Here is a 21,069-nt window from a genome sequence, read left to right as displayed (position 1 = left end):
GAATTAAGATTGAATAATAGAAAAACGTTAGCCACTAACGTTTACTAGGCAGCCAACTCATAACAAATGGTTAAAAATAATAATAAATATAAAATATTATGATTTTTACAAAAATATTCCAACACTTAACCCCGTAGTTTACCAAATATTCTAAACGCTATAATTCTTTCCGGTTAAAATAAGTTTTGAAATTAAAACTTCCTTCATACAATAATACCAAAACGAACACCATCAAAAAGGCTTTTTGCCAATTAACATAGCCTTGATTATCATATACAAGTCAAACGAAATCCACAACGTAGTCCACATTCATTTGAAGGACATTAAAGGCTTTATTAATTATATATGGCGACAGGAGTACTCCTTAATTAGGAAAGGAGTTTACAGATTGGATGACAATCTTCATAACATTATTAAAGAGTTGGAAAGGAAAATACTATATCATTGGTTCAATTAACCTTATTCATGTAAATACTCTTCTATTCCTCAAGTTGAGGAACTGTAACGGAACCCAACTGGCCCAAAGGTGAGAACAATACGAAGCCCTAAAACACTGCTTCTAATGAACTGTATGCGTGATTCCAAGACTCCCACAGGAGGAAGCGTGGAGTTGCAGGTGGAGAGGGCTGTTGTAACCACTAGATTGCAAAGATTCAAGGGTACTGTTGGTAAGAGAGAAAGTCTTGTAGAATCCAAGGAAAATGAAAATACTCCACTGGCATTGGTTGTTGTAATAGCAACCACATTTCCAGCTCCACACCGCAGTTGTACTTGAGCATCTAGAAGTAAACATAACAAAACAATGGTGAGATTGAAGTACCTTATTAGCCGAGACTAATGTGTGTAGTCATGGTGCATTGGACTAACTGTAACAAATTCTGAGCAAACTTACTTGGGAAAGGTGGGGTGGCAGTAACATTCGCACCTAAACTGCAAGGCACAAAAGACGGCTGGACCTCAACCACAACACTAGTGCCTTTAGCTATTGGAAGTGCCAATGCAGCAACCATTACGGTAACAAAGAGAACTAATTTCAAGGCCATTTCTCAATCACAGTGTATTGCTCTATCGATAGTCGAAACTGGCTTGCAGTAGAAATGCTGGCCATTCAACCATTTTATAGGATAAGTGTGGCCAAGTTGTAGCCGATTTTTGTGACATAAATCACGAAGCTAGAGCTCTCTGTGCAAGTCAAGAGATATAATAACTCTCATGTTGTATGAAATGAAGTTCACCTTCACCATGGATTCGAACTTTGTGGGGTTACACCTACTAGCAGGCAGCTTGATATAGTTCGAGGCTTAGTGCAATAAATTTAAGCGGAATTTCTTTCTTTCTTTCATATTCAAATTGGTAGCATGTTCATCAGTCCATGTTCATGTTATGCACAAATTAATTACAAATTACATATATATATATATATATATATATATATATATATATTATCACAACCTTCATAATAATAGTGAGTCACCTGAAATTCTATATTAACTAATATAACAAATATATTTATATATTGAGCCATTTAATGCAATTAAAGAAAAAATGTTATGTGGATGTTTGTTAATATTATTTTATTATCTTTAATTATATATAATAAGTGAATAAAAATACATATTTTTTATGAATTTTTGTTGACGTGTGAGAATTTCATTAAAATCTTGTGCTATATTTTTTATGATGAGTAAAAATTTATCAAAAAATCCTATTTGAGATTCAAATAACAAATTTATCTCTATTTCATAAGTTTTTATATTAAAATTGATATTTTCTTGTAAACATTTAAAATTAAAAATAGTTTCAAATAAAAACGAACTATCTAGAATATAAAATATTCGATTGCAAGAGACGTAACCTTGGGATCCACCCCCATTGAACAGGTTGAAGAAGTACGTTAATATCTCAATAAAATCAACTAATTATATTTGCGCTCGTACATCGAGGGCTTTACATTGTATTACCCACTAATTTATTTAAATGTAAAAATAAGAAAATAATAACAACAAATTAGTATATACATCGATTTAAAACATGTTGACAACAATTTAGGATCAAAGATTGGAATCTAATCTAGAGACCAAGTGATGCCATGGCCTTACCAGCCCCTAAGATTTTTTTTTTTTTTTTTTTTTTTTTTGGAATGGGGTTTATAGTAAAAGTATGTAGCCTATACTTTGGAGACTTGTAAGTAACTTCCTCTCAAAAGTTTAATCGGTCCCAAGAGGCCCAAAAAATATAAATAGCCAACTTGCCCATATGTAGTGTTTCTATATTGAAGGTAACAACCCATCTAGGACCACTAATGCCTCAAGGACCTCAACACTACCATAAATATGGGTTAGACAAAAGCTCTAACTTCCGTTCCTATAAGCATGCCCTCTCTTTGTGGAATTAATTTTATGAAAAGGAAGATTTCAAATTAATCATTATCAAAAAAAAAATAATAATACAAAAGGCTTAAATTTTTGTGTTTGAAAATATGCCATTTTTTTGTATTCTTTTTTTTTTTTTAGTTAATTTACTGATTTCAACTATTAGAATAAGAATTTGGAAAAATTAAGAAAGTGAAGGCTAATTATGTTTGTATGTTTTGGTGCTGATGCAGTGAAAAGAACGAGGAATAGATTATAATATAAAAATGATCTCTTTCTCTTTTTGTAGTTTTGGTGAGTAAAACATAATGTTGTGAGTTTTGATAGTGTCAAAATGAAAATACTATTCTTGAATCAATTTTTTTAGTTTTTGGATTTTATCAAATTTATATTGGACATTTCCAACAGTTGCTATTTATGTTATCATGTCATAATGAGATGAATGAAAAGAAAATTTATAGAAAATGTGATGCAACAATTAGATCAATAATAAAATATTAGAAACAATTAAAAAAAAACTACCAAGACAACTAAAATGTTAAAGAAATGGAGTTTATGACATATAAATGGGACAAAAAAGAGTAATGAAAAGTGCAACAATTAGATCAATAATAAAATATTAGAAACAATTAAAAAAAAACTACCAAGACAACTAAAATGTTAAAGAAATGGAGTTTATGACATATAAATGGGACAAAAAAGAGTAATGAAAAGTGGGAAAAGTTTAGTTTCAAACTTGATTGGAGATACCTTTTTCAACTTATTATGTGACAATTTATAAGACTATCTATGTTTATTACTTAAACAAGCCACATAATATATTAAAAGAGCATGTGACAAAAACTACACATGAATGGTCTCTTTAACCGTCATATAATAAGTTAGAGCAAAATAGCTCCAAATTAATATGTTTAGAGCCAAACATTTTCCATGAAAAATTTATATGAAAAATAAGATGGAAGAGAAAGAACTGTTGGAAGAATATTGCTTGGAACATATTAGTGCCTTTTTCCTCTCCTGAGAATGACTACAGAATTTTTGGAAGACACATGCGGCTATGGGTTCATAATGGGTCATTGTCAGGGGCCTTATGGAATACGCAAGGAGCAATATTTAACAAGTAAAACAAATATAATCCGAGGAAACACATGTAATCTTGATTAGTTAAGAGTATTATTTAATATTTAACGACGTAAACACATTTATAATTTTTACCCTAATTCTCAATCCGTCTTTATATGTATATTATTTGTTACAGCCTATATACAAACACATTCAAATTCACACTCAATTTCACAACTTATATAATAATGAATATTTCATTATCCAAACCAATTTATTTATTACTTTGTTGAATTACATACATAATACTTTATTACTCTGGACCCCAATAAAAGAATTATAGGTAGAAGTGACTTTGACCATTAATACTTCAAAAATTTATAGCCATATATGAATCTAGATCGCAATCATTTAATTTAGTCAAAGGTTTTTTTTCTTTGATCAATATTGCATATGCTTACACAACACAAACTCATTCAATCCAATCTACACAATCTGAGAATTTCATAATTTATGTGAAATTTTTTGGGGAGATAATAAGTTTTGGGTTAAATATAATCCTATATGTTATATTAAGGTTTCAATTAGAGTATTCTCAAAGTCTTCTCTCCCCAACTAGTGATATTAAAACAAATTAATGATGGTGCAAGGCAATATGGCACGATTATTAAAGTGCCTTTCATAGTTGGAGTAGGAATAAGATGCGTGTTCTTAGAGTCTACACAGTATTTATCACACAAGGCAAGCCCACAAAAGCCCATCCAAATTATCTTTAAAAAAAATACCCTACAAAATTGAAAGCTCAGATTTATGCTAAAACACAAGAGTTTGTTCAGACCCCAAAAATAAAAAATACGACTAAATTACGTATACTCTAACTTAAACTAAGTGCGGAACAAGAGTAAATAAGCGCAATGAACTGATAATATTACCCTAAGCCATATTCAACAATAAAAAGAAAGCTTAAAGAGTTGGGAAGAGAGATGCAAACACAAGATAACACCAAGATGTGTTATCGAAGAGGAAACCGAAGAACTCTGCGAAAAACCTCTCCGTGACCTTCCTAGTCAAAATCGATCCACTAGAGAATAAAGTTGAGCGCACGAATATCAAAAGACCCTACAAGCCTAGTCTACCCCATGTACTTGAGCCCTTCAAGATCTTGCTACCAATGGACTTCTCAGAGTCTTGTCTTCTCTAACTTTCCGGATCCCGCAATTCAGCTCGATTGCATCCACTACTAAATGCCTCCTTCCAATATTTCCTAGCAACACCAAAATCTCACTTAACACTCAGAATGGGTGTGGTAAGTGTTTGGGCTAACAACCTCTTAAGGATCTAGAGATGGATAGGTAGGAGTTGAAGAAAACCAAAAGAAAATTTGTAGATGATTGTGGGTATAACAATCTCTAACTCTTAAGTGTATTTGTTAGGATTTTCTTTCTAAAAATCACGCATTACAATCCATGGGTACTGAGGGTATTTATATTGTGGGTAAAGAATTTGGTAAGAGATAAATGACCCAATGGCTAGGACAAAAAAGCCTAGCTCAATTAACTCAAACGAATCACCTATGGGTTGGTTTGGTCTGGTTATTTTCATGATTATTGATTGGTTGAGATTGGCAATTTTTTAATCGAACGAGGTTGGTTTAGATTTAAAATGCCCCAACCTAAACCAACCCTACCTTTTAGGCCTTAATTTGGCTCAGGCCTTTGAGAATTTCTAGAAGTGCTCGCTCCAGGCCCCAATGAAAGTAGTTAAATTAAGAGACCATTTCATTACAACATGATTCCAAATTCAGCCCATAAGCATATATATACTTGTGCCCACATATTAAAAAAACCATAAAGATATATAAACTCAACTCATAGATTATTTGTGATCACTAATAATTGTCACACATTTGCACAAAAATGGAATAGGGATGAGTGTTTGTTAATGAAAGTTCAAAAACGTGTACAAAAACACCTTTGAATGTTTAGACCCCCAAATTACAACTTAATCAATTCAAGCAATATGTCAAACAACTAGTGTGCGGAAACTTAACATATGCTATCACACGAAATTGATTAAATACTATCTAAGCCATAACAGATTAATATCCACAGCAGATAAATAAAAAGGCAAAGATAGAGAGGAAGGAAGATGCAAACACAAAGACAACACGCGATGTGTTATCGAAGAGGAAACCGAAGCCCTCGGCGAAAAACCTCTCCGCCGCCCTCCAAGCGGTAATCAATCCACTAGAAAATATAGTTGGGATACAAGGACAGCAATAGACCCTCCAAGCCTAATCTACCCAGTGCACCTAAGCCCTCCAAGCTTCTTGCTCCAATGAGGTTGCGCCGAACCTTTTTCTTTTCTAGCTTTCCGGATTCCGCTACTAGACCGTAGCATCAACCAATGAAGATTGGTTCCTTCCTAACTGCTTCCCAGAAATCCAAACAGCAGTCTCACAATGATGATGATGGTGAGAACCTGGTTTGGTATAATGCCTCTCAAGGATTTGACAATGGAGAGGAAGAGAGTTGAGGAATTTGAAGAGTCTCTAAGGTATAGATTGTGTGTGAATCAATCTAGTTTTTCTCTAGAGTTTCTCTCTCAAAATTCTCTTTGGAAGCTCTCTTTCAATCGTGGGTAATAGGGGTATTTATACTGGAGTGGAGAGGAATGTGAAACGTCAGGTTTTTACAAAACAGGGGTGGCTCGCGGCTTGACCTCGCGGCTTGACTAAGTCGCGAGATCCAGTCGCAAGATAACCGTATGGCCAGTTGTCCTGTTTGTTTGTGTCTCCAGCTAGCATTGACTGTTCATCTTCCAGCATGCTTGGCACCGTAGCGCTGCCTTTGGCGGCTTGCAGCCACGAGTCTACCCGGAGTCCAGCCGCGACACTTGTGTCTTGCACACTCGTTGAGCAAAACTCACTCATCCTCACTTCACTCCCTTACATCAAAACCACCTAAGACAGGGTTACTAAGATGCTGAATTACAAGCCAAAATTGGCACGGAATAAAGCAATTAGATGGTTGAATAAATTCAACCTTACAATCTCCCCTTTGGCTATTCCGTGACAAAACCCTAAAACAGACTCTAAGATTAACATGTGAGTTGGGAACAGTTGAACAAAACTCACTCACACCTAACTCTAGAAGCTGTGAAGCACTTGAATCATATGAACATAATACTCCTGAAACACAACATACACCATCATTGTAAGCAGAAAATTATAAAATGCATATGAAACAGGCAATATGTGATCAAGCAAAGATGGAGTTATGAAACAAACCATGGCTTGATCAACCAAGTGAACACCACAAGGTAGTGATTACAGTGCTCATTCACACTTGGAATGAACACAAGGACATACAAGTTAACAAGCACAAGGCAAGACACTTGTATGCTCAACACTCAACCAATGCATATCACACAAGGCATATGCATCTAGGAACAATCCTACAAGGGCACAAGAGTGACAGTACATAAACCAAAATGTATACCATTTAGATTAAAGTACTGATTTCAACATAGCATAAAGGCTGCACTAGGCAAGGTACATACCATAAAGCCTACAAACCTATGCATAAAACATAAACCCTAAAAGCTTACATAAGCACATGGGTACAAAACACAAACAACCTTGATAACAGTTTACGGGTACAAAACACAAAACATCAACTTAAAGAGAAGAAGAATGTAAAGACACTCCCCCTTAGATAAAGACACTCCCCCTTTGATCATGCCTATCTCTCCCCCTTTTTGTCATGGAATAGGCTAGTCATCCTCTTCCAGCTTTCTCTGGATTTGATCCAGTTGAGTTTGAAGAGAAGTAAACTTCATATCCCACCGAGTGTTTTGATGGTGAAGAGAAGCAGTGAGTCCAGACATCTTTGTATTCAACTCGTGGACAGAGGAGACAATGCGATCAAGTTTCTCATCCAGGGAGAGAGTGCCAAACTGAGAGTCATTGTGAGATGCAGAAGTTTCTGGTTTGGCTCTCTTCCGACTATGTCCAATGCTGGCATTGAATGTACGCATGTTGATTGGACTTGGTTTGGGCATAGGGGATTCATCAGCCATTGGATAAATTCCCTTGAGCTTCAAGATCAGGGAAATGAGACTGCAGAAAGGAACGCATATCCGAGACTCAGTTCGAAGAACCGTTTTGCGCAGAACATGAAAGATATGAGCACAGATGTCCATTTCCACATCAGAGATTAGATCATGAAGAAATAAAGCCCGTCCAAGGTTCATATACCCAGTGCTTGACAAAGGGTACAAATTGTGAAACATTACAATTGTAAGCACTCTCAGCTTTGGAGAGAGAGAGGAAACACTGATGGATTTGCCATTTGGCGAGAACTCCAAGTCTTGACCAAGACTTTCTTTAAGAAGCTCCTCATCAGGACAGAGATCATCGTAAACCGGCGAATGTCGGAAAATGGGTCTGTTGATGTGAAGAATTTCTGCCAGATATGCAAGAGAGACAGAAAAGCTCTTTTTCCGAACCCAGCACTTAAGTTCATCTCCTTCCACAATGGCGTTGGCATAAAATTCTTTTACCAACTCTTCATACGCATCATCCGGATCAGAGAGAAGGTAATTCCAATCCTTGTGAGCAAACCATTTCGGAATGTCAGTGTCATGAAGTGATGGCTGATCCAAAGCTCTTTCTAGTAGTGGTTTGGCATGAAGAAAGAAATTCTCATAAGTCTGATAGGCTGCATATGATCTGAACCTGTCGGGATCGAATCTCTTTGATGAAGAACGAGTCCCTTTTGGTTGAGGTGAGAAATCATCAACATCTATTACTGGTTTCTTCCCTTTGGAACTACCTCCTTTTACAGTAGCCTTTTTGAATGGTGACATGACCAGTCTGCATTCTGAACAGGGGAAACGACAGAACACAATCCAACAAACTTTATTAGCAGTGGGTTAGTGGAAATATAGGGACAATGTAGAAACCCTAATAGCTGGATGAAAATGGACAGAAAATAGTAATGAGGGACACAAATGGCTTAAATTGAACTACACAGAAGAAGGAGTCCAAAGAGAACCACATAATCAGTTGAAAAAGGACCCACATTCAACAACACATCAACAGGATACCACACAAGATCATAGTGAAACACGTCATCAACAGCAGATCAGACAAAAAATTAGCTAACCCTAGCTAAGCACATGATGAAGAACAAAATCACCCAAAATAAACTAGCTCAAAAACAGAAACACAAGCTACCAAAGGCTAAACATGGACAAAGAGTAATAGTTGAGCTAAAACCCATCACAAAATCACAATCAAATGTGAAAAATCCAGAGGGAAAACCATATCACCAAGTAAAATAGAGTCCAAGACAGAACAAACATACCTATTAGTCGACGATTTGAGCTGACAAGAGGCAAACAATGGAGATCGAAAATGGAGGCACGGTGAGAAAGGGTAAGAGCAAATGAGAAAGACAATGAACAGTCACAAAAAGATCGAGGGAAAAACAAAAAGTTTAAAAACTGCCCCTGTATGTCTAAAACACGCGATTTTCGCGACTTAGACGAGTCGCCAAAAAGCCGCCAGATCAAGCCGCCAAAACACCCTAGGACGAAAATTTGAAAATTTTTCTAAGTGTTTTTCGCGACTGGAAGGTCTACCCGCAAGTAAGTCGCGAGCTGAGCCGCGAAAATCTCTGAGTGAACCTCGCGACTGGACCTTCCTCTCGCGAACAAGTCGCCAAAAATGACCAGCGAAGATGCGACTGAGGCTCGCGACTTGACATACCCGCGACTGAGCCGCCAAAACAGGGCAAAACTGGATTTTTGAAATTTTCAGATTTTTCAAACAAAATACTTTCCAAAATCACCTAAAACACTCAAAAATCTTTTTGTGCTTGAATTAACAAAGATTGAGCATGTGAAAACACATTTTATCAAGTACAATCACACAAATGAATATGGCATTTATTGAACATAAACTTGTGTGTTGTGTGTGGATATCAACAATGAGATAGTCCTTCGTCTAATGTGAAGCTTCAATGATCAATTCAATCAAGGCATACACAATTAGCACTAGATCATGTGACCCATCTCAATTATAGAAGTATGAATATATGACCTCCCACAAAACTTGATAACATGATTTGGAGCTTTACATTTGACTCCACTTTCAAACATAACAATTGATCTTTTTGATCTTTTGAGTCAATCACCTCTCATTGTGAGAGTGATATATGATATTTCACTTTAATGAATAAGCCTTTGGCTTTTTGAATGAACATTCATTTCAATATAAGGTCGCTTACCCTTTTTCCTAGTCAAATACTAGAATGTGCGACAGGCTTTTGCAGCTCAATATCTCTTTTCATTTGGAGATTTACATTTGGTGAGCTCTTTTTAGCAAAACAAAAATAAAGAGTGGGAAGATATATAGACACAAGTCTATGCAAGTCTCAAGATCAACAAAACCATTCACTAATCATTCATGACAAGTTTGAAGATCTATTTACAACAATCACAAAGATTTCAAGATTTTTCCCACAGTGATATAAGTGCATGAAAACAAGCAATGCTCGAAAATGCACAAAGCCATTAGCACAAAGGTACAAGGCAAAACAAGTTTTTGAGACAAAAGCTCAACAAAGTCAATCAAGCTTTTTGATTTTCTATTTTTTTTTATGTGATTTTTGGATTTTTGACATAAAATAAGAAAAATGCTTTAACAATCAAAGAAAGAACCAACAGAATTAATCAGAAGGACAAACAAACAATAAATATGTTGCACAAAGGGCTAACAAAGAAGTGTGTGCCACATCACAAGCAAACATATCAAATTATAAATATGTGAAGCACACAACACACAAGAGGATCAAGGAATTGTACCGACACCAATGGTCTTACGGAGTGATTCAAACCGTGGACCATCGAGAGGCTTGGTGAAGATGTCCGCCTTTTGATTGTCGGTGTGTATGAACTCAAGACACACAACTCTTTCCTCTACCAAATCCCGAATGAAATAATAGCGTATCTCTATGTGTTTAGACTTTGAATGCTGGACAGGATTCTTGGAGAGATTGATGGCACTGGTGTTGTCACAGAAGACACACATCGTTTCTTGAGGAATTCCATAGTCATGAAGTAATTTCTTCATCCAAAGAAGCTGAGTGCAGCAACTTCCAGCAGCGATGTATTCTGCTTCTGTAGTAGATAGAGACACTGAATTCTGCTTCTTGCTCATCCACGAGACAAGGTTGTTACCAAGATAAAAACAGCCGCCTGAAGTGCTTTTCCGATCGTCTACACTGCCAGCCCAATCAGCATCTGAATACCCAGCAAGACAATCATTTGAGTCTTTTGAATACCACAGACCATAGTTTGCAGTACCATTCACATATCGAATGATTCTCTTAGCAGCAGTCAGATGAGATTCTTTCGGATTAGCTTGGTACCTGGCAAATATGCCCACACTGAAGGCAATGTCCGGTCTACTGGCTGTAAGGTAGAGCAAACTTCCTATGATGCTCCTATACAATGTAGGACTTACTTCAACTCCCGACGAATCCACATTCAGTTTAGTGGAAGAGCTCATGGGGGTGGAGGCGTGTTTTTTGGAGTCTAGTCCAAACTTCTTGACAATGTTTCTGGCATACTTTTCTTGAGATACAAAAATACCCTCCTTCTGTTGTTTGACTTGAAGACCCAAGAAAAATGTGAGCTCCCCCACCATACTCATCTCAAACTCCTTCTTCATCTCTTCAGAAAATTCAGTAGCACGATCTTCGATGGTTGCCCCAAACACTATGTCATCAACATAGACTTGTGCCACAAGGAGATAATCTTCATCATTTTTGACAAACAGAGTTCGATCTGCATACCCTCTCTTGAAACCTCTGTCTAGAAGATAATGTGTAAGACGATCGTACCAGGCTCTAGGCGCTTGTTTTAAGCCATAAAGGGCTTTCTTCAATCTTAGTACATGATCTGGGAAATGAGGATCTTCAAATCCTTTTGGTTGCTCAACAAATACTTCTTCATTTAGATATCCATTCAGGAACGCACACTTTACATCCATTTGATAAAGTTTGAAATTCAAGGTGCACGCAATGGACATGAGGATACGAATGGATTCGAGTCTTGCCACCGGAGCAAAAGATTCATCAAAATCCACTCCTTCAACTTGAGTGTATCCTTGGGCTACTAACCGAGATTTGTTTCGAATTACTTCTCCATCTTCATCAGTTTTGTTTTTAAAAATCCATTTTGTGCCTATAACATGAACGTTCTCGGGCCGTGGAGCAAGTTCCCACACATCATTCCTCACAAACTGATTCAGCTCTTCATGCATTGACTCGACCCAATTCTCATCTTGAAGAGCCTCTTCAACCCTTTTTGGTTCAAATTGTGCAAGATAACAGTGATACGTTACATGATTGGCTAGCAGAACGTTTCCTTTCCTGAGGCGAAGACCGTCATCAAGAGATCCTATGATATTACTTTCCGGATGATTCTTGATAACTCTTGAAGATGGCCTTTTTGAAGTGGAAACTTCATCACTACGAGAGATAGGAGGATGGACTTCCGGAGGAGTAAGAGGGCTTGATGTTCTAGACATCGATCTCGTTTCCATTCTTGGGTTGATGGGAGTCGTTTCTACTTCTGGTATAGGTTCTTCACCTTCTATATCCAAAGCTTCTACCTCAACATCGGCCTCTTTGGTGCTCGGCCCTTCTACATCATCAATCATTTCCACCTTAGGTAAGGCATCATCAATCTTGACATTTATGGACTCCATCACAGTCTTTGTTCTCTTGTTAAACACTCTATACGCTCGACTTGTAGTAGAGTAGCCAAGAAAAATACCCTCATCACTTCTCGCATCAAACTTCCCAAGATTCTCTCAATCATTTAGGATATAGCATTTACTTCCAAACACCCGGAAATACTTCACTTTTGGCTTCTTCCCATTCCATATCTCATAGGCAGTCTTCTTTGTACCAACTCGAAAGAAAATCCTATTGCCAATGTGACACGAGGTGTTGACAGCTTCTCCCCAAAATCTTTGAGGTATTTGCTAGTTAAGCAACATGACTCTTGCCATCTCCTGAATCACACGATTTTTTCTCTCTACCACTTCGTTTTGTTGTGGAGTTTTGGGAGCTGAAAATTCTCTTTTAATTCTATTCTTCTCACAGAAGGACTCGAATTTTGCATTCTCAAATTCCCTCCCATGATCACTTCTAACTTTGGCTATCGGAATCCCTTTTTCGTTTTGTAGTTTCTTGCACAGAATCTCCAACCTTTCACAAGCCTCTGATTTTTCTCTAAGGAAATCAACCCAAGTGTATCTTGAGTAGTCGTCCACAACAACCATAATGTATCTCTTACCCCCTAGGCTCTCTGTTCTGGTAGGCCCCATTAGATCAACATGAAGTAACTCCAAGCACCGAGAGGTGGCTATCACATTCACCTTGTGATGACTTGCCTTAGTTTGCTTCCCCATTTGACACGCACCACAAACGGTCTTCTTCACTTTTCCAAACTTAGGAAGTCCCTCGACTGCTTCAAGTTTTGAAACTTTCGCTACTTGTTTGAAGTTGGCATGCCCAAATCTGTGATGCCACAACTCCAACGTATCCACACGAGCACTTCTACACGATATGGGCGCCGTGGGAACAATTCCATAGCAGTTATCAGTAGTCCGATTTCCTTCCAAAACCTGAATCCCTTCTTCATTGATGATCAAACATCCCTTCTTAGAGAATTGTACCAGAAAATCATCATCACAAATTTGAGTGATGCTCAGCAAATTCGCCTTCAGCCCTTTTATGTACAACACATCTTTCAAAAGCGGCAAACCAGGTATCTCAATGGTTCCTTTGCCTAGGACTTGAGCATGGCTTCCATCACCAAAGGTCACATAGTCACCAACCTTTTCTTTGAGTATCTTGAACAGAGACTTATCCCCTGTCATATGGCGAGAGCACCCACTGTCAAGATACCACAAACACGCATTAAACACCTTCAAAGAGGTATGCACAAATAGGTTCACATGTGATAGACATTCTTGACCTTCAAACACAAACTCATCATCAGTTTTTATGCTTCTTTCAGTTTGATTTTTCATTTTCAGATTCTCAATCATCTCACACAACATTCTATTCTTTCTTTTATATTTCTTAATCAATGATTTAGATTCAGATATGCTCCTGTGTAAGACATAATTATGATTTTCTAGATATTCCAGCATGTGAACAAAAGCTCTAGCATGTTTCTTAGTTTTTAACAACTCTACAAACACATCAGTAAGACACCTTTCAGACATATGCATAGAGTCATTTTCACAAACACTTAAGCTACAATTCAGCATGGTATAAACCAAAACAATCAATCACAACACAGGGGTCTAGGATCACACTAAGGTAATAAAACCACAACAAGTGTACCTGCTCTGATACCAATTGAAAGTTCAAAAACGTGTACAAAAACACCTTTGAACGTTTAGACCCCCAAATTACAACTTAATCAATTCAAGCAATATGTCAAACAACTAGTGTGCGGAAACTTAACATATGCTATCACACGAAATTGATTAAATACTATCTAAGCCATAACAGATTAATATCCACAGCAGATAAATAAAAAGGCAAAGATAGAGAGGAAGGAAGATGCAAACACAAAGACAACACGCGATGTGTTATCGAAGAGGAAACTGAAGCCCTCGGCGAAAAACCTCTCCGCCGCCCTCCAAGCGGTAATCAATCCACTAGAAAATATAGTTGGGATACAAGGACAGCAATAGACCCTCCAAGCCTAATCTACCCAGTGCACCTAAGCCCTCCAAGCTTCTTGCTCCAACGAGGTTGCGCCGAACCTTTTTCTTTTCTAGCTTCCCGGATTTCGCTACTAGACCGTAGCATCAACCAATGAAGATTGGCTCCTTCCTAACTGCTTCCCAGAAATCCAAACAGCAGTCTCACAATGATGATGATGGTGAGAACCTGGTTTGGTATAATGCCTCTCAAGGATTTGACAATGGAGAGGAAGAGAGTTGAGGAATTTGAAGAGTCTCTAAGGTATAGATTGTGTGTGAATCAATCTAGTTTTTCTCTAGGGTTTCTCTCTCAAAATTCTCTCTGGAAGCTCTCTTTCAATCGTGGGTAATAGGGGTATTTATACTGGAGTGGAGAGGAATGTGAAACGTCAGGTTTTTTTACAAAACAGGGGTGGCTCGCGGCTTGACCTCGCGGCTTGACTAAGTCGCGAGATCCAGTCGCGAGATAACCGTATGGCCAGTTGTCCTGTTTTGTCCTGTAGTGCTCCAGCTAGCATGACTGTTCATCTTCCAGCATGCTTGGCACGTGTGCTGCTTCTGGCGGCTTGCAGCCGCGAGTCACCCGCGAGTCCCAGCCGCGACACTCTGTTTTCTTGCACACTCTTGAGCAAACTTCACTCTATCTCACTCACTACCCTTACATCAAACCTACCTAAATACAGGGTTACTAAATGCTAAATTACAAGCAAATTTGGCACGGAATAAAGCCAATTAGATGGTTGAATAAATTCAACCTTACAGTTAAGATAATTTGGGCTCCCTCATTTAGCAAAGAAACCGCATTAGGAAAGAAATAGACCATTACGTGCACAACTTGATTCCTGAAACAAGCACCAAAAGGATGTTCAATGTCCTATACATATTCCTCTCTTTCAATTTCCCTCTGGCCTTTTTCTTTTTCCTCATGTGTAATGCTCTATCTCCAATATTCATACCCCATACCTCCTCAACATTAAAACCCATATGCCAATCAATGCAACGCAATGCATGCCAAACAAACTTAAATTAATTCAATTCTGTCAAGACCAAAAACAAATCTATACCCCCATCCATGGCAACAATGACCCTAAGACTCATCATTCCTGGCCTCCATGATCTAATTATCTGGAACACCGTACACCATTTTGTGATGGTAGTAGTTGTAGGACTAGTTGTCCTATATCTTGTATACAAAAGAGAAGTACCCATTAATTTACTAGACTTTGCTTGCTACAAACCACCCAACTCTTATAGGCTACCCAAGTCAATGTTCCTAAAGGCTACAAACCACCTAATAGCATTGCTTTCCAGATCAAAATCTTAGAAAAAACAGGGTTCAGTGAGGAAACTTGTATTCCTCCTTCACTTGCTCGAGTACCAATTAAAAAATCTCTCCCAAGAACAGTGTTTTCGACGTACTGTAAGGGCGAGGCCAAGCTTTCTAGAGAAGGAAGATTGGCCATACAGTTAGAGAGGGGAGTGTTAACCACTAGATTGCAATTACTCAATAGTGTTTGGAGAAGAACTTGTAGAGGATTCAAGGGAATTTAAAATATTCTGGCGTTATTGGTTGTTGCACTAGCAGCCAAATTTCCAACTCCACATTGCAGTTGTACTAGAGCATCTAGAAGTAAACATAACAAAACAATGGTAGATTTGAGGCATGAACCTTGTCACTGTCTTTAGACGATACACATCGTCTATGGGGTTTTCGGTTAGGTATGGCAAAAAGTACTCGATCTATGGGTATTTGGCCCGACCCGACCCAACTCGACCCTAAGGGGACAGGTTTTACCTGGCCTATAAAACAATAGGGTCGGGTTTGAATTTTTAAAATAAAACCCGACACAGGTCTAGGTTTTAGTTAAACCCACCTTGAACTCAGGCCCGACCTTGACCCCGACTCGTTTAAAACTAAAATTACCAAAAAACCATATATATATATATATATAAACTTATCAACCCTACCCTCACCCTCTCACTTCACACAGTTGCCCCATCCCATTTCCCTCACTTTCCTCTACTACTGTAACTCAGTCTCACTTACCCTCAAGCACTGTCACTGCTAGCCACAGCTCGAACTCACCGCTGGCCCTCCACCATTCTTTTCTTTCACATTTTCCTTTTCTCCAAACACCACTTATTCTTTCTATTTTCAACACATGCATTAATTTTCAACACTATTTTTTAGATTTTTTTTCTTTTTTTAGCGATTATTTGTTTAAGCTTTTGCTAATCTGTGACTCCTCCATCAGAAAATCGTGCTTGCTGCTCAAATTTGAATATGAGAAAATACGAATTTTTTTTTTTTTGCTTGGGCCACAGTTTAGGCTTCAATTCCATCTTTTTTCTTTTATTGGGCTGTGGTTTCTACCCAAATCTAACCTGGTTAGACAGGGTAGGTTTGGGGCCTGAAAAAATAAAAAACTCGTTTATTAAACCTGTCGAGTTCAACTAAAGAGTACTAGCCCGCAAAGCGAGTTTGGGTATAAAGAAACCCAACCCATTGCCATTCCTATTTCTGGTGTAGCAAACTAATAACATTGTGTGTGCCGCCCTCGGGATACAACAACTCAGCCACCTTGCTGATTATCCTTACAAGCCCACACCGCTTGTAGAATAGGAATCTCTCAATAGTACTTTTCTTTTACCCAAAAATATAGTATATCAAAGGATATCTTCTTTTCATGAGATTCGAATTTTGATTCGGCAAAAATGTTGGTAGTTTTCTTTTTTACGTGAAAATGGTGCCTATAAGAAAATTGATTTTCTCATCTAAAATCAGACATGTTGGCTGCATATTCATATTGGCTGAAGAAACATACAATAAAGATCAAGTTTATTTGGGTTTTAAATTTACTTGATTGTTGTTATAATTATCTTTAAAATGGACAGTAAATAGTAATTATATTGAATCATAATATATCAATGTCAACGGTAACATAAAAAATGTACAAACTCAACCAATTAAAGATGATGGTTTAAAGCAATGAATTAAGATTGAATAATAGAAAAACGTTAGCCACTAACGTTTACTAGGCAGCCAACTCTTAACAAATAGTTAAAAATAATAATAAATATAAAATATTATGATTTTTATAAAAATATTCCAACACTTAACCCCGTAGTTTACCAAATATACTAAACGCTATAATTCTTTCCGTTTAAAATAAGTTTTAAAATTAAACTTTTACTTCCTTCGTACAATAATACCAAAACGAACACCATCAAAAAGGTATTTTGCCAATTAACATAGCCTTGATTATCATATACAAGTCAAACGAAATCCACAACTAAGTCTATATTCATTTGAAGGACATTAAAGGCTTTATTAATTATATATAGCAACAGGAGTACTCCTTAATTAGGAAAGGAGTTTACGGATTGGATGACAATCTTCATAACATTATTAAAGAGTTGGAAAGGAAAATACTATATCATTGGTTCAATTGACCTTATTCATGTAAATACTATTCTATTCCTCAAGTTGAGGAACTGTAACGGAACCCAACTGGCCCAAACGTGAGAACAATACGGAGCCCCAAAACACTGCTTCTAATGAACTGTATGCGCGATTCCAAGACTCCTACAGGAGGAAGCGTGGAGTTGCAGGTGGAGAGGGGTGTTGTAACCACTAGATTGCAAAGATTCAAGAGTACTGTTGGTGAGAGAAAAAGTTGTGTAGAATCCAAGGAAAATGAAAATACTCCACTGGCATTGGTTGTTGTACTAGCAACCACATTTCTAGCTCCACACCGCAGTTGTACTTGAGCATCTAGAAGTAAACATAACAAAACAATGGTGAGATTGAAGTACCTTATTAGCTGAGACTAATGTGTGTAGTCATGGTGCATTGGACTAACAGTAACAAATTCAAAGCAAACTTACTTGGGAAATGTGGGGTGGCAGTAACATTCGCACCCAAACTGCAAGGCACAAAAGACGGCTGGACCTCAACCACAACATTAGTGCCTTTAGCTATTGGAAGTGCCAATGCAGCAACCATTACGGTAACAAAGAGAACTAATTTCAAGGCCATTTCTCAATCACAGTGTATTGCTCTATCGATAGTCGAAACTGGCTTGCAGTAGAAATGCCGGCCATTCAACCATTTTATAGGATAAGTGTGGCCAAGTTGCAGCCGATTTTTCTGACATAAATCACGAAGCTAGAGCTCTCTGTGCAAGTCAAGAGAGATAATAACTTTCATGTTGTATGACATGAAGTTCACCTTCACCAAGGATTCGAACTTTGTGGGGTTACACCTACTAGCAGGTAGCTTGATATAGTTTGAGGCTTAGTGCAATAAATTCAAGCGGAATTTCTTTCTTTCTTTCATATTTAAATTGGTGGCATGTTCATCAGTTCATGTTCATGTTATGCACAAATTAATTACAAATTACACCTACATATATATATATATATTATCACAACCTTCATAATAATAGTGAGTCACTTGAAATTCTATATTAACTAACATAACAAATATATTTATATATTGAGCCATTTAATGCAATTAAAGACAAAATGTTATGTGGAAGTTTGTTAATATTATTTTATTATCTTTAATTATATATAATAAGTGAATAAAAATATATATTTTTTATGAATTTTTTGTTGACGTGTGAGAATTTCATTAAAATCTTATGTTATATTTTTTATGTTGAGTAAAAATTTATCAAAAAATCCTATTTGAGATTCAAATGTTTATTTCTATTTATATAAGTAAAGAACAAATTTATATCTATTTCATAAGTTTTTATATTAAAATTGATATTTTCTTGTAAACATTTATAATTAAAAATAGTTTCAAATAAAAAGGAACTATCTAGAATATAAAATATTTGACTGCAAGAGCCATAACCTTGGGATCCACCCCATTGAACAGGTTGAAGAAGTACATTAATATCTCAATAAAATCAACTAATTATATTTGCCCTGTATATCGGGGGCTTTACATTGTATTACCCACTAATTTATTTAAATGTAAAAATAAGAAAATAATAACAACAAAGTAGTATATACATCGATATAAAACATGTTGACAACAATTTAGGATCAAAGATTTGAATCTAATCTAGAGACCAAGTGATGCCATGGCCTTCCCAACCCCTAAGATTTTTTTTTTTTTTTTTTTGAATGGGGTTTATAGTAAAAGTATGTATCCTATACTTTGGAGACTTGTAAGTAACTTCCTCTCAAAAGTTAAATTGGTCCAAAGAGGCCCAAAAATTATAAATAGCCAACTTGCCCATATGTAGTGTTTCTATATTGAAGGTATCAACTCATCTAGGACCACCAATGCCTCAAGGACCTCAACACTACCATAAATATGGGTTAGACAAAAGCTCTGACTTCCGTTCCTATAAGCATGCCCTCTCTTTGTGGAATTAATTTTATGAAAAGGAAGATTTCAAATTAATCATTATCAAAAAAAAAAAAAAAAATCTTGAATACAAAAGGCTTAAATTTTTTAGTTTGAAAATATGCCATTTTTTTGTATTCTTTTTTTTTTTTTTAGTTAATTTACCAATTTCAACTATTAGAATAAGAATTTGGAAAAATTAAGAAAGTGAAGGCTAATTATGTATGTATGTTTTGGTGTTGATGCAGTGAAAAGAAGGAATAGATTATAAAATAAAAATGATCTCTTTCTCTTTTTGTAGTTTTGGTGAGTAAAACATAATGTTGCGAGTTTTGATAGAGTCAAAATGAAAATACTATTCTTGAATCAATTTTTTTGGTTTTTGGATTTTATCAAATTTATATCGGACATTTCCAACAGTTGCTATTTATGTTATCATATCATAATGAGATGAATGAAAACAAAATTCATAGAAAATGTGATGGAACAATTAGATCAATAATAAAATATTAGAAACAATGAAAAAAAAACTACCAAAACAATTAAAATGTTAAAGAAATGGAGTTTTTGACATATAAATGGGACAAAAAAGAGTAATGAAAAATGGGAAAAGTTTAGTTCCAAACTTGATTGGAGTTACCTTTTTCAACTTATTATGTGATAATTTATAAGACTATCTATGTGTATTACTTAAATAAGCCACGTAATATATTAAAAGAGCATATGACAAAAACTACACATGAATGGTCTCTTTAACCGTCATATAATAAGTTAGAGCAAAATAGCTCCAAATTAATATGTTCGGAGCCAAACATTTTCCATGAAAAATTAATATGAAAAATAAGATGGAAGAGAAAGAACTATTGGAAGAATATTGCCTGGGTCCAAAAGAAGAGGGGGAGAATAAGAGTGAAAATGAGGAGAGGAAGAGTTGTACAAAATGTAATTGGAAGAGTATAACAAGTCATGAATGAAAGAATTGAAGAAGGCCTTGAGGGAATGGATTTGAAAAATCAAATATAACAAAAAAAAAAAAAAAAGTTGCTAGTGGATTAGAGGAGATTCCTTCAAAACGGTTTGTTTGAAAAAATTTAGAGATCCTTTTTTCTTTCTTTTTTTAATCTTCGACTCCCAGAAAAAATTCTCGTTCTGTTCTGCCCTTAATTGCCTTTTTGGGGCAATATTGGAGCTCTAACTCTTTTTGAGGCTCATTGCTAGATGTACCCAGATCAAATTAATTTGTTTCTTACGTGGTCATTGATAACTCCACCACTTCCAAAAGTCGTAAAACTTGTTTTTTCAACTCTTTTCTGTGATCTCATGCTCTAGCCACATGAAGTTGCTTCTTGTTGCGGACATTCGTTGTGGAATATGCATGCAGACAGTCACAAATTTGCATTGGCTAAGTGATAGGCCATAAACTGAATGACCCCTTGTGATAGAAATTGATTAATTAATTAGCCAAGTTATTA

The 21,069-nt window shown here is 36.4% G+C and overlaps 2 protein-coding genes across 2 annotated transcripts; both read right to left on the bottom strand.

Annotated features, from left to right (window-relative positions):
* Positions 1-287: 287 nt before the first annotated feature.
* Positions 288-1,109, bottom strand: LOC115973415 (phylloplanin-like). The gene is made up of 2 exons (XM_031093670.1): positions 893-1,109; positions 288-779 (listed from the first exon to the last, which is right to left on the bottom strand). The coding sequence occupies exons 1-2, from the start codon at positions 1,041-1,043 to the stop codon at positions 487-489; spliced, it is 444 nt and encodes a 147-aa protein (XP_030949530.1). The 5' UTR covers positions 1,044-1,109; the 3' UTR covers positions 288-486.
* A 16,409-nt stretch (positions 1,110-17,518) lies between these two features.
* Positions 17,519-18,341, bottom strand: LOC115973412 (phylloplanin-like). Its single transcript, XM_031093668.1, has 2 exons — positions 18,121-18,341; positions 17,519-18,007 (listed from the first exon to the last, which is right to left on the bottom strand). Exons 1-2 carry the CDS (start codon positions 18,269-18,271, stop codon positions 17,715-17,717), a joined length of 444 nt encoding a protein of 147 aa, XP_030949528.1. The 5' UTR covers positions 18,272-18,341; the 3' UTR covers positions 17,519-17,714.
* Positions 18,342-21,069: the final 2,728 nt, after the last annotated feature.

This window comes from Quercus lobata, unplaced genomic scaffold, assembly GCF_001633185.2.
Source record: "Quercus lobata isolate SW786 unplaced genomic scaffold, ValleyOak3.0 Primary Assembly Scq3eQI_60, whole genome shotgun sequence".
Taxonomy (NCBI): domain Eukaryota; kingdom Viridiplantae; phylum Streptophyta; class Magnoliopsida; order Fagales; family Fagaceae; genus Quercus; species Quercus lobata.
Note: the sequence above shows the minus strand (reverse complement) of the source record. Positions and strands in the feature narration are given on the sequence as shown.

Bases quoted from the DNA above. Each gene is read 5' to 3' on its own strand.
- LOC115973415 (XM_031093670.1), bottom strand. From the start codon at position 1,043: ATGGCCTTGAAATTAGTTCTCTTTGTTACCGTAATGGTTGCTGCATTG. The intron at 780-892 runs GTAAGTTTGCTC...GTTTACTTCTAG, and splicing joins TGCCACCCCACCTTTCCCAA to ATGCTCAAGTACAACTGCGG.
- LOC115973412 (XM_031093668.1), bottom strand. From the start codon at position 18,271: ATGGCCTTGAAATTAGTTCTCTTTGTTACCGTAATGGTTGCTGCATTG. The intron at 18,008-18,120 runs GTAAGTTTGCTT...GTTTACTTCTAG, and splicing joins TGCCACCCCACATTTCCCAA to ATGCTCAAGTACAACTGCGG.